Genomic DNA, 15637 nt, shown 5'->3' with positions numbered 1-15637 from the left:
TTCGCATGACTTCTGGCTACTCATTCAGAGGTCACGAAGAAGTGAGAATGTGGACGACGTTGACGTATTTTTGTAAAGAAACTGTTGCATCGATGACGTGAACATGGATGGCAAGCGATCAACACACTGCTGATTCCTTACAGCTTGCGATAAAAACCTTCGCAACTTCCCCATGCGTTTTCACATGAATCTCTAACATGTCTGATTTGACTGAACTTTTCCTTGCTTCCTAATTTTGTTTTTATGTATTTATTTAGGTTTTATCTGCTCTCTGGTGTGTGTGTGTGTGTGTGTGTGTGTGTGTGTGTGTCATAGTTAGCAGGTTCCTGCACGTTTTTGTCAACATGAGGAAATATAGGACGTTTTTAAATGGCAAGTATCTTAAATATGAGTCCAGCTTAGCTTTACTATTTAATTTACGTTTGTAGTCTAGCTAAGTCATCTTTGATTAGAAAAGAAAGTTGCTTAACAACGGAACTGCTGTGTATTCACCTTTGGAAATATTCACTTGTTTTTTATAATTCTTTGATTTCGACTCTTGTTCATGTGACTAGAAAATTTGTCAGATATTTATTTTTTTGTCTGAGGACTTGTTTTGTCGCTGGTTAACACGCTGTTACAGAGGGAAAATATTCCCCTATAAACCATGCAACATGCTTGAAATATTGCGCTAAAATCTTCGAGACCGAGAATGCGAGCAAGTGTATCAATTATCCAAAACTTCAAGCCTTTTTGACTTAAATCATTCAGTTGTTGTTGTTTGTACTGCGCGCACATCAAAATGATAAAACTACGGTCTAGAAATGTCTGAGCGGTTGAACAGTGATTATCATTTGCCAATGCTATTCGTTCAACTTCTGCTCATTTCCAACCATATAAGACGAGGCAAATTCTTAGTTTTTCCTTACCATAATCCATGCTTTGTTCACTATGTACCAACAAACTTTGTTCAGACTCTTTTTCGATCAATATCGTGTATTCGTTAACATTAGTCAATCTTAAGCCTCGTTCGTTGTTAACAGAGTCGAAGTGTATATTGACTTCTAGCAACAAAAGTTCGGCAGTCTACTCAGTGAAACAAACGACTCAGCCCAACTAATCCTAGCTTGCGGATTAATGTGCCCAATTCAACACCGCAATGTGATCGCTACACTGATTTCATGTACATTGGCGTTGTAACATGCGTGTTCCACAAACAGCATACTGAGACAAATAAAACTCAATAAAAATAAGTCCACTTCCCAACTTACGCTCGCCTGAGGCTATTATAATGTTCATATACTGTATAGATCACTTGGAAATGAATGTTATTAAATCATTTTAACTGAAGCGTTTTCATTCAGGTGAGAGACAACCGAAAATATTGGTCCACAAGACAATGCTGTTTACACTTCTACTGTTTGTGCCAGCCCAACAGAACAGGATACAAAGACAGGCCCTGAATTACTTACAACAACAAAATCAATTACACATTCCAGAGTTTATTGACAACGTTTCTCGGTATACATGGCTGGCATGAAATGCGATTCCAAGTTTGTTTATTGGAAGCTTCGAGCTAATCTGGCTATCTTCATTCATGTTCAGGGATGAGGTGTGTGGAGATGGTTCATTGTATTCTGATGAGTCTTATTAGCTGATAGACAGAGGAAGGAATGGGTTGCAAGACTCGAAAGTCTGGAATCTCTTGGACAAATCCAGATTCCATCCTTTACGTTTTCTTTTTAAACAACTCTTATTTGCCTTACATGACACGACATTTACAATACTGGACACTACTAACATCACTTACAATACTCACAGTACCAACAACAATAACTATATCTACATTGTTAACAATACTTACTATACAATAGTAAAAGTACTTACGATGTCCACACTACTTACAGAACTAACGCTATGCCTGCTTTATCGATAATAATATAATAACAAAAGTAAATGAATGAAATAAAAAAAAAAACGAAAGAAACTCTTACTTAAGACTAAACAGAAAAAAAAAGGATAAATAGGTAGAAATAACAAAAATGGTAATTTCTGGATGGCGTGAGAGGAATGCGAACGCGTCAGACTGTGCCAGAAATGTAATTTTTTGAGATAAAGGGTTGCCATTTGTTGCTAAAGACAGTGATAGTGTTGTTTTTGGTGGCTATAAACTGTTCCTTGAGGGCTTTCTTACGCAGTTGTGGTTTATAGAGCTCCAAATCCAAGGATTTCTCGTTTAAGAAGCACTTATATATGAAATATTTTGCGACTAGTAGTGCGAGGTTTGTTAAACCTTTAAACTTGCAAGAGCGAAAATAACCATACAGGATTGACTCTCTAGATAGATTGAGATTTACTTTTGTCATAATAAACCACCATGTGCGAAAGGATCTCCAAAAATGTTGGACAAAGGGACAGTCTACCAGCACAATGTTGTAACTGACGTATGTGTGCTAAGATTGCATAGGTAGCACGTGTTGCTGGTAGACATTTTAGCTTTCATAAGTTTATCCTTGGTGTCGACGATGTTATGATTTATTTTGAATTGAAACAGTGCTAGTTTGACTTCCTTTGTCGTGTCGAAGGGGCATCGGTAAAGTATTGGGAGCTCCGAGGCTTTGACGCCTTGACTTAACATTCCTTCCTGCGTATTGTGGGGTACGGATTTGTTTTTGACAAAAATTTTATGGAGCAATGCGTTTGTAATGTTTTTGAGGCTATCGTACCAGCAGAGGTTGTAGTTCTACTTTTGCGGTCAGGTCACTGGAATTCTAGTTCCTGAGTGGTGCCAAAGCATGAGTTAAACCATAATAATCGATAAAAGTAGTCTTTACATTATATTTTCGTTTGAATGCATCGAAAGCTAAAAACCTGTTTTGATTATCTAAAAGGTCCACCAGTTTTGTAACGCCTTTTCAATGCCAAGGTATGTAATAAACTGTTTTTCCATTCACTTTAATGTCAGAGTTATTCCAGATAATTATTTCATTTAACGTTGTCGTTTCTTTCGGTACTGTGATATCCCTGATTTCTTCCCAATATTGCAAAATGTTAGGGTAAAAGGGAGGTAACTCATTTAGTGGGAGTTCTTCGAATTTGCAATTGCAAGATAATTAAAACTTAAGACCTCAAAGGTGTTTAGTTAAGTAATTTGGTATAATTTTCCCTGGTGCTTTATTTTCGTCGAAGAATCTTGCCGCCAAAGTCGCTTTCAGCGATTTGCTCATAAAAAGAAAAGCTACCATCTTTAACCCGCCGTCTTCTTTCTCACCAATGATAGTCGATTTTTTTATCTTGTGAGATTTTCCATCCCACAGAAAATCAAAAGTAATAGCGTCCACTTTTTTCGCAAACCCGTCCGGTAAAGGCAGGACGGAAGCATTAAAAATAAGCTGGGATAGCCCTAGGGTCGTTATAATATTTACCTTTCCCAAGAGTGTAAGCTTTCTTCTTGCCCAGGAGTTTAGAGTGTTTTGTAATTCATTTAATTTGTGTTCAAAATTAAGCTTGTCAGAGATGGCTTTGTTATAAGAAAAAGAAATTCCTAACGCTTGTTCGTTTACGTTCCTTTACGTTGTTCGTTAAGTGTTGGTTATCTGTGCTAGCAACCTGACGCCTTCCCTTTGCTCTTCGGTTAGCAAACCAAACCTGTAAAACAATAAAGCGAAAAATGGTCAATGAAAAAAGAAATATTAAAATAGGAAGAAATTAACAAATAAATAAATGAATAACATAAACTAAAATAAAATAGCCACACTAGTAGCCCACATTGTTGGCTATTGGACATGGTTGCCAAGGAGCATTATAGTTTTCCCCGGATGGGATGGCCGTCCATCTCAGTATTTCTCAGTAGGCATACTGGCTTTTCTAACAGTTCATATGTATATACTTTTTACATCGTTGTTAGAGGACCGTAATGGTTTTAAACAAGATAACGCAATGGCAGTGTTACTCAGGGTCCAGCACCACAAATAAAATACCAAATAAAACCAAATCATTCTGACCTGGATTCGAGACTCGTCAATTGCCAATTTACAAGCCAGTTCTACTCTTCGCTGAATTCCAGGGTAAGGATTTTTATGGAACTCCCTTTCTAGCTCAATACTCTGGACACGATTAAACTTAGTTCGTTCCCTTCGCTGTGGCCGAGGAGGTTCGTCGTGTAAATGAGGTTTTCTTTCCAGCGGTGGTAAACTTCTGTCACCAAAAGAGTCTTCCTCGAAATCACCTAAACGAAGAAACAAACAAAACAAAACACACAAGAAAAAGCTCATTAAATTTCGAAATGTAATTCTCTCCTGTTCAAAATTCCAGCTGTGGTGAGTTGGCAAGAACAGTTATAAAATACCGCATACTTCAATAATCCATGAAGGGAGCTTCTTGAAATTGGGTATCTACTTTCTCATAAGTAGCAGTTATTGTGTCAATTGTCTTACTTTAGTGTTTTCAGCACTTCTTTTCGATATGCTGATCAGATTATTAAACCGAAGCTTCGATATTTATTACTTTATTCAAAAATCATGCTCGATTAGATCGTCATTAGAGGCTATGTATGTAGATTTCAGTAGTCACTAACCACTGAGTGTTATGCCGGAAGAGTCAATCACCTGTCACGCAACGCTGAGTTTACAGGAGGTAGTCCCAGTAACCAAAGAAACAGTTTGATACAGGCATCCGTGCAACAGACATTTTCAGGATGCAGAGTATTATCTCAACAAAATGATACTGCAACCCAGGTGGCACATCGCGTCCGCAGCACTGTTTTTGACCGCCTTTTTAGTGGTCAGTCTGTGTGGTTAATAACGGTGACATCAAAGCCGCGGCTTATCGCGTCCTAACAACTTGGAGTATTGAACAGGACCGTGCCTACTATTGTTACTGCGCATATGTTCTGCGCATCTCGTGATACTCGGGTTTCCTATGGGTGGTGCCTACTACTAGAGGGTTTAAAACTATGAAGAGAAAGCAGAACTTAGCAAGTGCTCTTAGTATCGAAAAGAAAATTGGAGCTAACCATGCATTTTTCAGAGATAACAAAGCCTTAATTTGGAAGAAAATGCCATACATTCCTTTGTGTTTTACTGCTTTTTAGAATAATTGTTACTTAATTATCTCTAAAAAATGTGTGGTTACCCCCAATTTTCTTTTTAGATTTCCATAGCCCTTTCTAAGTTCTTCTTTTCCCGCATAGTCGTTAACCGCATAAAAATACTTCGGTATTAGTAGGTACCGTCCTTAACTATCCAAAAACGTTAAATGACATTACAGTCCCTGTCGTATTCGCAAGACCTGGCTTATGAGTATATCACATTTATCATGGGTATACCACATTCGTAAACTTTAAAGAAGTAGCTGCAACACAGACTGAAGCAGATGAAACTTAATGTGTTCCAAGACTACAAGAAACGATCAAAATGTTGACAGACTACTTGGCCATCGTGGAAGTAAAAGATATCGGTGGCTTAAAAAGAAACGGGATTGCAGCCTCAGAGGAAGAATAAAACACAAATGATACAAAGGAAGAGTGCGATTGCGGTAAAGCCAAACTGTCCTACAAGAGCCTTATGTACGTGTACCAATTATATCATTTCGTGGAATATAGCAGAATAGTTTTCACATTCTCTTTGTTCTTTGGAATGGCCATTTTGTAGCTTATTATTTGTAATGAAAATCGTTCCTTAGGCTTCACATTGAGGGCAAGAAGCCTTCCTAAGTTAACATGTATCTTAAATATTATTTCTTGACAAAAATCTATTGTTGGACTGTCAATAGCCTTTTGTTGGACTGTCAATAGCATATTGTTAAGAAACATGCTTAAGATATACCTTAAATTAGGACGGCTTCGTGAATCCCTAAAAAGTCAAATAGGGCTCCACGGCTCCTAGCCTGCGCCGCAGGCGGACTATAACCCTCAGTTATTACCTAGGAGGAGCAGGCTGCACGGCTCCAGGCAGAAAAATTCAGGGCTCTGGTGCTCCGAGACAGTAAAATCGGAGATCTAGGGCTCAATGGCTAAACTTTAGCCAGAACGAGCATTTTTTCCTGCTCCAAGTAGAGAAAGGATTCGAACTAAAGGTTCCACGGCAAATTTTCGAGCCTCCAGGGGCCAGGCTCACGAAGCTTGCCAATCTTCTTACCAATAGACTATTGTTGGACTAACACTAAGCTATCGTCATAAAAAATTCTTAGGATGCAACTTAATTTAGAAGGGCGTCGTGAATCTGGTTCCTGGGCCCCAAAGACTTCCCTTGGGACCGCGAACACAATGTGTCCTTTGGCCGCCATAAATAAATAAATATAAATAAATAAATCAACTTTGTTTAACGAGGGTGACACTTAACAGTCTGACGACTGACAAACCTGTGGCCCTCGGATTCCAGATCGAATTGGAATTTGGAAATGTTGGTTTTTGTGGAGGGAGGAAAACCGGAGAACCCGGAGAAAAACCCTCGGAGCAAGGACGAGAACCAACAACAAACTCAACCCACATATGACGTCGAGTCCGGGAATCGAACCCGGGCCACATTGGTGGGAGGCAAGTGCTCACACCACTGTGCCATCCCTGCTCCCTAACGAGTTGGCTAGACTGCAGGTTCTTACATAAAAAAATGACTGGGTAATGAATTCACTGATATTTGATCAAGCCGAATAAATGGGTAGCCGTTAGACTTGGGGTTTCCATCGGTGTAGATTCATTGTTTTTTAAAATTAATTTTTTTGAAAGAGATAAAATACCAACATATAAGCGTGCATTTACCTGAATATAACGGCTGGTTTGTTATGCATTGTTGTTTGTTAGGATGTTGGTTGTTGTCGTTGTCATCGTTAATATTTAATATGTTTGCGATGGAAAAGGACGTCAAAGACTGATTAGGCATCTCCTTTTTGACATGACTTTTTTCATCAAGTTCTTTCTTTTCAACTGCCTGTTGAATAATTTTGTTTTTGATTAGGCGGCTGAGCGAACTCAAGGAAGGGACGTCGTCCACAGTACAAATGTTGTCTCGTAGCAGGTATTCTCTAAGCTCCCAACAAAATGCCCCTGGGTCCTCTCTTCTGTACTGATCAATTTTTCTCTCAATATCAGCCGTTATAACCCGCGGGCGTCCCGTATTTTGCGAGGGATCCAGATTTCCGGTTTCTTGGTACTTTGACAGTAGTTTGCTAATGCAACCATGCGTCACCTTCAGTCGCCGGCTGATTTCACACTGACGAAGCCCAAGACACGAAAGGTTGATAATACGAGACCGCAACTCCAGGGACAGCGGTTTTCCGCTGATGTACATGCCTCCAAGTTGGTTAAGTCTGCCGTCACCTACGTTCAATACAGTTAGTTTAGAATGATTAACCAACAGAATTTAAGGTAAAGGGAAAGAATTAGCAGAAAGGTGCAAAATACAGCGCGCCTTCTGTTATTTTTTACGCTGAGTTTTCTGAAAACTTGAAACAATGGAATAAGGTTTACCTAACTGTGTTATCTAATGTTATAAACAAGCAAGGTGCTCTTCTGCAAGGGAATGTTCACTGACTGCTTCCTCGTTCAGAGATAAAGGAAATGTTGTCCTTGCAAGGTTATAAAAGTTATTGATATGAAATGAACATTGCACCACATAGAGTTAGCTTTTGTATTTGTTGGTATAAATTGATTGTAGGATTCTGTCTTTTTCTTCAAATCCTTATTTCCCCTCCACATTGATTCAATTTTAAAAACGTTTTAGATTTGTGAATGGATTTTATTTTAACCAAATAAAAGCTTTTCTGTCTCACTCCCACATTTCATCTTCCATTTAGTTAATTGGTTGTGAGCTCCTCGTTTGAACCTTGAATCTTTACTAAAATAGATCACCATCTATGAGTATCAAGAGACTGTCAAGACAACAACTTTTTCGCAACATCACGAGCCTTTTTCTTCAGATGTTTACACACACTAGAGCTTTTAATTCGTTATTGTTAACTTTTCGTTTGTCAGTTATTAGCTTACGTTTTGAACTTTTAATTTAAAAGCAGCCGTGAACAATAGCCAAATATTTATCCCAAGGCGAAACGATTTTCTAAGGTTTTTCTGAAGTGCTCTAGCAAACAAGCTTGGCTGTTGGCAATCAGAACCGATCTTCAATCTAATGTCCTTCACAAACCCAGAGAAGAGGCATAAATATATTTATTAACTTGGTTCTGTTTTAACGTCGTTGTAACTTTACCGGCCTAGGGTATTGGAGTTTGATGTAGGATTGACTCAGAACAAGAGACTATGAGGTAAGAGAGCGAATCCCTGTGCCCTATGATAATTATTTTCAATCTTTTTTTAGTTCGCGCCATGCTATTTTGGGAAATTATAATCCGCCATTGAGTTTAAAATTAAATGACGTCACACTAATTGTCCAATAAGATGTCGACATTAAAATAGCAACGCAAACAAAAATAGATTGAAAAAAATTTTCATAGGAAGAGGTGCATGTATGGGGGATTCGCTATCTTACCTCATAGTCTCTTGCTCAGAATCACCTTCAAAGGGCATATCCGCTGTATTATTTGAGTTCAACATTGATGTTTTCAGGGAATCAGAGTTCGAGAAGTTCAGTGTTCAAGCGCTGTATGAACACTCCAGAGTGTTCCTTCGCTTCAAGGAATGACAGAGAAAACTATTGCCGCAAGATTCAAAGTACAGACAGTGTTTTGGTCATAGAAATCGAGCTGTGTTCCTTGTTGGATTTTTCTTACCATTGATCTAATGGAATGGAATGGTACCTCATTGTTCTCAAACAGTGTTCGAAAATACTTAAAACAAACTTTAATATAAGAAGAGACTAATTTACTGATATAAAATTGGTAATGCATTTGTTATTTTCAGTCTGAATAACCCAACGTGTTTTATGTCTGGTACCTGAATATTCTCCCTCACACGCGTTAGACATGTGTTGTCTGAAGTTACTTCCCTCAAACCTTTTTACGCTTTGAACTCCACATAATCTTTTTGGTACCAATAAAATTTTTCTTGCTGGCAGTAAAGAAGCTTTGCAAAACCCATGGTTGAAAATCGTTAAAACAAGTACATGTACACTTGGAGAGATGACCCAAATTAAACAGTTTTGTTGCAGTCCCTTGCCAACTACCTGTGTGCACTTTAAAGAGTTTCTTCTGCTATTTTTATGGAGAGGCTGGAAACTGTATTATTAGCCAAAAAGTCATTAACCCTCTTTAAATGTCTTTCACATCATTATGTGTAAACGGTGGTACTGAAAAAAACAAGCTGCTGCTAATGTCATGGCTTGTCAAAGAAACCCTTGACTGTTAAATATGGCGAAAACGTTTGATCTAATTTGCGCTAAAAGCTTGAAAAGCGTCAGTCAGTATGAGTGTTAATACAGTAATAACTTCAAGGTGAATGCAGAGCAAATGGTAGTAATAACGCAAATGCTAGTTATTGTATTATGGAACTTTAGACAAAAAAGTGAGCTTGTCGCTGCACTTCATTGGAATAAGAAGATTTCAAACATTATGTATTTTAAGTTTTAGCTATAATTAATTAGTCATTACCAGCGGTGTGGAGAGCATCCATGTTTTAAGTGCTTTAGGTATCAGTGGCCTGTCTCTATTCGTGTGTTCACTGTTTCCAAATGAATGGAGACTTAGATGTTACTCCAGCTTGTATCTTTTACCGCCGCGTGCGCTGGTTTCGTTTTATACCCGATAGCTCCTACTAACAATAGAGGCACCTTGCTATTGTTTACGGCTCCTGTGTAGGAACGTGTGCCAACCTCCCATAAAAACACAACAATAAAAACATGATAACGAAAACGTTTAGCGAACCAGTCGTTGATAAGAGCACCCACTTTTCCTCGAATCACTAACGACTCTAAAATGTTTCTAAAACGAAACTGTTTGTGTTATCCATTTCGTGAGTCTTTTGCCGTTCGAGTATTTTTCTAATAACGTGTTTCCATTTTCCATTATTTGACGGAAACACATCTAATGATCAGTCTTATTAAACCGCATGGTGCCACATTATGAAGACAAAATATCCATGCTTGTAATAAGAAAATGTGAAATTAAAAGGCTCCAAACCGAAAGACTAAGAAATCCCGTAACTAATATTTGGATGCACCTGTTTCAAAACAAAGCAAGCTTTGAGATTAAAATGTTCAGTCATTTTTTTGTTGTTTAGTAAGTTTATTAAGTGGCCACCTTTATGACTACTGTCATGAAAGGCCAGAAAACATCTCGCAGAAAAATTGCTTTCTGATAAACGGCTACCCTGAGAAATTTCGAAATTCTGTTGTTTTGTTATTTCGATCCCTGACGCGATGATTGTAGAGGCAGATTTAGTTTCTGAAGCGATTTTAAATATTTTACATTCACTAAAGAGAATGGGTTGAAAGCAGTGGTCATTTGTTTGGTGTTCTCTTGTTCTTGTCGGGTTTGTTTTCAGACTCCGTAACTGTAAAACGTGATGTAACCAATTACTATAATACTGCCAAAAAATGCCGGCACCCTGTATGGCCAAACTTGTTTCTGTCTCCTTGAATTTGCGATACGGTGTTGGAAGAGTGTAGACTAAGAAGAAAAACTAATGAGTTAAACCATATTAAATCTGTCTTGGGTTGGGAATGACAATCCAATTCAATTCGGCTTCACTTAGAGTCCATTTTAAATATTCATGTCGACATCATTTGTTCTGATTTTGTTTACAACTTCGCTTCGGGGTAATTTCGTAATTTCAGTGTAACCAGTTGAACCTTTTAGCAAAAGGTGCATATATCACGTTTATCATTTGCTTAATTACTCCATACGTACAGCTTCTAAAGACCTAGCGTGTATAATTAATTATCTTTCTATGTTGTATTACACTTGTGAAAACCTCTTGACACTGTTAGGCCGCAATATACAATTAAAAACTAATAAAAATAACAAAAAAAGAACTTTTTCTGAACACATAAATGTTATTGCAGCAAGAGGACTGTTTTTAATACAAAAATAGTAAGTACGATCTACAAAGTACGCGGATTCTTTCTAGTAACCTGGATTCGGTGTCTAAACTGTTTTTCCTCTTCGATAAAAGGTTTGCAAGGACAATCACAGATGTGCGGTTCGGTGCTTTTACCTGTGACAGCTACAGGATACAAAACGAAGATAAGGAAATGAAACTGTGGCTTGGCCGAAGAAATACATAATTTGGATTGAGTTAAGATTAAAAGCGTGGTTTAGTTGTTAATGATTGACAAACAGCATTTAGTCCAAACAGGTGACATAGTACTTTTTTACTCAACTAAAAATACAGGTTTGGTTTCACAATTTTGTTTGCTCAGCCAAATCTATTTAGGTTCTATTCTAGCGCCAGTGACGACGCTTACTCTACATGATGAGACTGGCTTGTTGAAAATATAAAAGCCTTGAGATTTTTTGAGTTGACAGCAGTTTGAACATTGACGCTGGGTTTGTTCAGTATTTCTTTGATTGTCTCCTTTTTTGGATGTTCCAGTGAACGTTCAAGATATCGATTAATTTATCATCCTTGTTATAGAACCTATGACAAATTAAATTGCTTTGATCACTTTTTTCCTCTAGATATCATCACATTTGAAGAGGCGGGGACTTTGAAACAACCTTTATACCAATACTGTTGCCATGGGGAGTGGTCTTTAACGATCATCGATGTCTGTCCTTTCCATGAAAACAAAGAATCTATAGTTTTATAAACACAACAAAAATTATTAGTTACGATCGCAAAATAGTTGTATTTCGAAGAATATGTGCAAGGTGGACGAGACATTTTGAGACACTGATTTATACTTTGTAACTGAGAAAAACCCGGCGCATGGCTCATTCACAATTGACCTGACTTAGACATCACCAGATCGGTCCCTTGTCACTGGGCAGTGAACTGATTTTTAACGCCACTATTCTCAAGTTATACCCGTTTTGTCTTGTCTCCCCATGATTCTTTCTAATCAGCTAAGTACATGATAACCTCAGGATTTCTTTCGCCTTCTCCCTTGAACGCTTCTTGTCACTGAAGGAACACGAGGGAGCAAAGGTGTCAGTGAGCTGATCTCCGTGTGCCAATCTTCGCTCTTATACTAAATTATCACACCAAGACTAACTGCTCTCACAATCAAACGAAATCTCAAAAAAAGAACAAGAAAGTTGTTTATAAGAAGCACATGTTTTTCCAAGATATAACTACAAAAAAATAACATTTTCAAGTTTCAGTTAATTTCCATCCCGCTATCCGCATTGCAGTATTAGCCGCCATCGTCTTTTATATAAAAAAGCTACTAAAGAAAAGCGTCATTAACACATTCAAATTTCTTCTAAGAAACAACGTCTACTTTTTCGTTATCGTATTTATTAACTAGAAATCGTGTGCGTGAAAAACTGTAAAATTACTTCAGTAATTTTATTCATTCTCTTCAGTCAAAGCACAATAATTTCATTGCCTAATGAGGCTAAAAACACACAACGGCTCAGTCTTATTTAGTAAATACACAGAACGTCTATTGCTCTTAAATCCAAGGTTTCCCTGTCTCTTTTCTTTTGGTCTTCTATTTCCAGTAAACTAGATGAACAAGTTCGTATCACGCCTTATATGTATTTGTTAAAACAATATAACAGTTTGATTGTAAAGCCCTTTGCAGGGATTAAAAACACAAATATTCAAATTAATCACGCACTCATATATTGATGCATTCTTTATTGTTGTGGAAAGTGTGCCATTAAGTTTTACCCACATCAGTTCACTTTGTTATTTGTTAGAAATCTGGTTTTTACCACCTGAAATGGCCAGTGTTGGCCAGCGCTTCAGTATGCAGCTCTGGAATAACTAATTTTGGTTTCAAACTCTGCAGAGACGTTTGAAAACTAAAGCGTTGTCCTTTACATGAATTTCAACTTAGCGATCTTAGGGTTTTTTTAGAACACCAATAACGACAAATCTTCGATGAAGACATCACGGTGGTAAAAAATCGCAAATCTTAGATTTAGAGGAGCATTTCATCGTATTTTAGGCACAGTGTAATTAAGTTAGTTATCTTTTCCAATGAGATCGGTGTGCAATTAGCTTATGTGTCCCTATCACTAACGGGAGATACTTCACATATGAACGTAAATTAATCAGATTTTCCTCTTCATTGAAGCAAACGGTAGACAGGCCCTTTGAAGGTTTGACATAGTGAAGTCAGACATGTGCTACAGAAGAAAGGCACACCCAATACCTACCTGCCATTAATAAAATTGCAGCACGTGTCTATTCATGGCTTTACCAAAATAAAAAAAACTGATATCTTTTTAATGTTGTAGACGCTGTTCAAGAATGTAGCGGCTAAACTAAATAGACCTTTATAGTGGAGCCATTACACAATTGCACAGTCTGCAACAAAGAAACGCTACATTTTTAATTTGCTTCTCTCATACATGTTCCCATGGGTGGCCAATTTCTGGAAGTTCGATTGCATAACTAATAATGTTGACAACAGTTTTCAGACTATCAGAGGAAAATATTGGTTATGCTATCACACGGGATTGTCCCATCATGTACAAATTTTAAAGTCAATTCTGTTGCATTTTGAGTGTTTTTTAGTTCTAAACTAAACCCGCTCAGAAGAACGAAAAAGAGTTCCAAAACATGAAAACAAACCGGAGATATGAAAAGCGTGCGATGTCATTGTTCTGTTGTACACGTTTCAACCAGCGAGATAATGCATGGATTACTTTGGACATTAAGACACGCGCAATTGTTCAATGCAGCTGTAGAGATTTTAGATTTTTGCAGCTGTCTCGATAGATTACGAACAACCTGCCAAGTGATTAACGACATAATTCTATCACTCTCAAACGTGTCCTCAGGCACGTGCAGAGAAAAAGAGCAACTAAGGAGAGAAAGTACGTCCTCTGAGTTGTACGGATTCCGCATATTTGCGAATAGAAACTGAATTGCCACAACATGTATTTGCATAGCATTTGGGTTATGTGTATAAATTTTATATGCGATGACTCAATGTCCTATCATTTCAATCTTCGGCTTGCTTATGCAATAGATTACTACATAAATTCGGCCAAGACGGTGACTGCGACGAGAAATTCACAAAACAAAGGGATCCATCGATAATAAATCTTCACGTACACCACACATTTCACCATCTTCGTTATAACTTCATCGTGAAACTAACAAATTCAAAGATTTTATGGAAAGTGCGGGCACGCGACGATGATTTTCTTATGCTGAAACTATTAATCACAATGTAAATAATTCAGTGATTTTGAGTTACTGCGGAGGTATTTACATTATTCAACCAACATTAATTCACTCTTTTAGTGCCGTTCTCTTTGACGTTGCCCAATCCTCCGGTTTTCTTGATATTTGGCGACAAAAAAAAAAAGACGGCGACAGAAGTAGCTGTTGTCTTCCTGTTACAGGTGTTAGTGACAGAGAAAATTGAGGAAACTGGATAAATTAAAAAAAAATTGAATAGTTTGGAATAGTAGCCTCAATGTTTTTCAATAAGCAAATGTTCTACGACCTTTTAAGTTACTGAAAAAACGTTATCAACTTTACTGAAGGTTTGAAATCATGATTTTTCATCTTCCTCCCATATTTTCTAATTAGTCCAGCGCCTAGCAGGAACTGATTTGAAAGTTGCCAAGGAGTAAAACAATTCTCTTTCATATTCGTTTCAATTCCAACCATGACGTCGAACTTTTCAAAACCAACAGTACAAAGTACAAAGTTCATACGCACGCTATTAGTGAATGGGCTTTCTCTTATACCCAGCTGGCAGGTTACAAGCGATTCAAAAATAGCACTGGTTACAAATAACAAAACCGTGTTTGTCGTAATGTATGTCGCTTGTTTTGACAAACGCCTCCAGGGTTTCTTTTAATCTTAAAAAAACTTGTATTGTCAACTTTTTCTCAGTATTTGGACTGCAACCATGTCAGTTACTAGAATGTTTAAAGCTTTGTGCTTTGGCCTTTTTATGCCTGTTTGCGAACTCATTAATCCACTAAGCAGTCACCAGCTAAGTTACGGTCGAGTCAGTTGGCCATGCTTTCTAATTCCTGCGTCTCGTCTGAGCATTGACCCATTCAGAAATTTTAGCCGAATGTTTTTAAACTTAGAGAGTGGTGTTAAGAACTGTGGCCGAGAGAGTCTTAGTTTTTAGATTGAGACAGCTTCCTGATATTTCCTTGATAAACTGCGCTTCTCCATTCATTCTTGATCGCATACCAGTAAACAGCCACGTTTCAGGAACAATATTAACTGGGGCGCGAGGAGCTAACTTGAACAAAAGATTTGTGGCCCGGATTGAAAATACCTAGCTGCAGTTTCCTCTACTTGGGCCCTGGAAATGAGATTTAGTGCACTTCAATTTCTGGCAATATTTGGATCCGTCACCAAAACATACTTATCGAAAATACATTTGGATTCTTTGGTATTCCAATTGCACCACTTCAATTGACCTCGTCCCGGATCGGGCAAAAAAGACAGCACTTACAATCCTGGCCCACATAATAATAATTATTATGTTGTAAGAATGGAATTTTTAACCTACCCCCGAAGTCAATGATAGTCTAAAGGTGCCTTCACACGGCAAAAAAAAGTTGGCAAACTTTGTATTGGCAAACTGGAGTTGGTATGTTTGCACTTTGGAACAACAGTTTGCAA

General features: G+C 37.8%; 1 protein-coding gene across 1 annotated transcript; it reads right to left on the bottom strand.

The window, feature by feature from the left end:
- Positions 1-321: 321 nt before the first annotated feature.
- Positions 322-15197, bottom strand: LOC146476973 (paired box protein Pax-3-B-like). Its single transcript, XM_085114124.1, has 4 exons — positions 15169-15197; positions 6737-7284; positions 3984-4207; positions 322-3627 (listed from the first exon to the last, which is right to left on the bottom strand). The coding sequence occupies exons 1-4, from the start codon at positions 15195-15197 to the stop codon at positions 3505-3507; spliced, it is 924 nt and encodes a 307-aa protein (XP_084970250.1). The 3' UTR covers positions 322-3504.
- Positions 15198-15637: the final 440 nt, after the last annotated feature.

This window comes from Pavona decussata, unplaced genomic scaffold (assembly GCF_977016875.1).
Source record: "Pavona decussata unplaced genomic scaffold, jaPavDecu1.1 SCAFFOLD_72, whole genome shotgun sequence".
Lineage (NCBI taxonomy): Eukaryota > Metazoa > Cnidaria > Anthozoa > Scleractinia > Agariciidae > Pavona > Pavona decussata.
The sequence above is the reverse complement of the archived record's forward strand: the minus strand, read 5'-3'. Positions and strand labels throughout refer to the sequence as shown.

What these genes read in the sequence shown, in the direction of transcription:
- LOC146476973 (XM_085114124.1), bottom strand. Translation starts at nt 15,197, where the DNA reads ATGCGATCAAGAATGAATGGAGAAGCGCA. An exon ending in AAACCAGCCGTTATATTCAG is followed by an intron (nt 4,208 to 6,736) that starts GTAAATGCACGC and finishes TTCTTCGTTTAG; the next exon opens with GTGATTTCGAGGAAGACTCT. An exon ending in TTGACGAGTCTCGAATCCAG is followed by an intron (nt 3,628 to 3,983) that starts GTCAGAATGATT and finishes ATTGTTTTACAG; the next exon opens with GTTTGGTTTGCTAACCGAAG.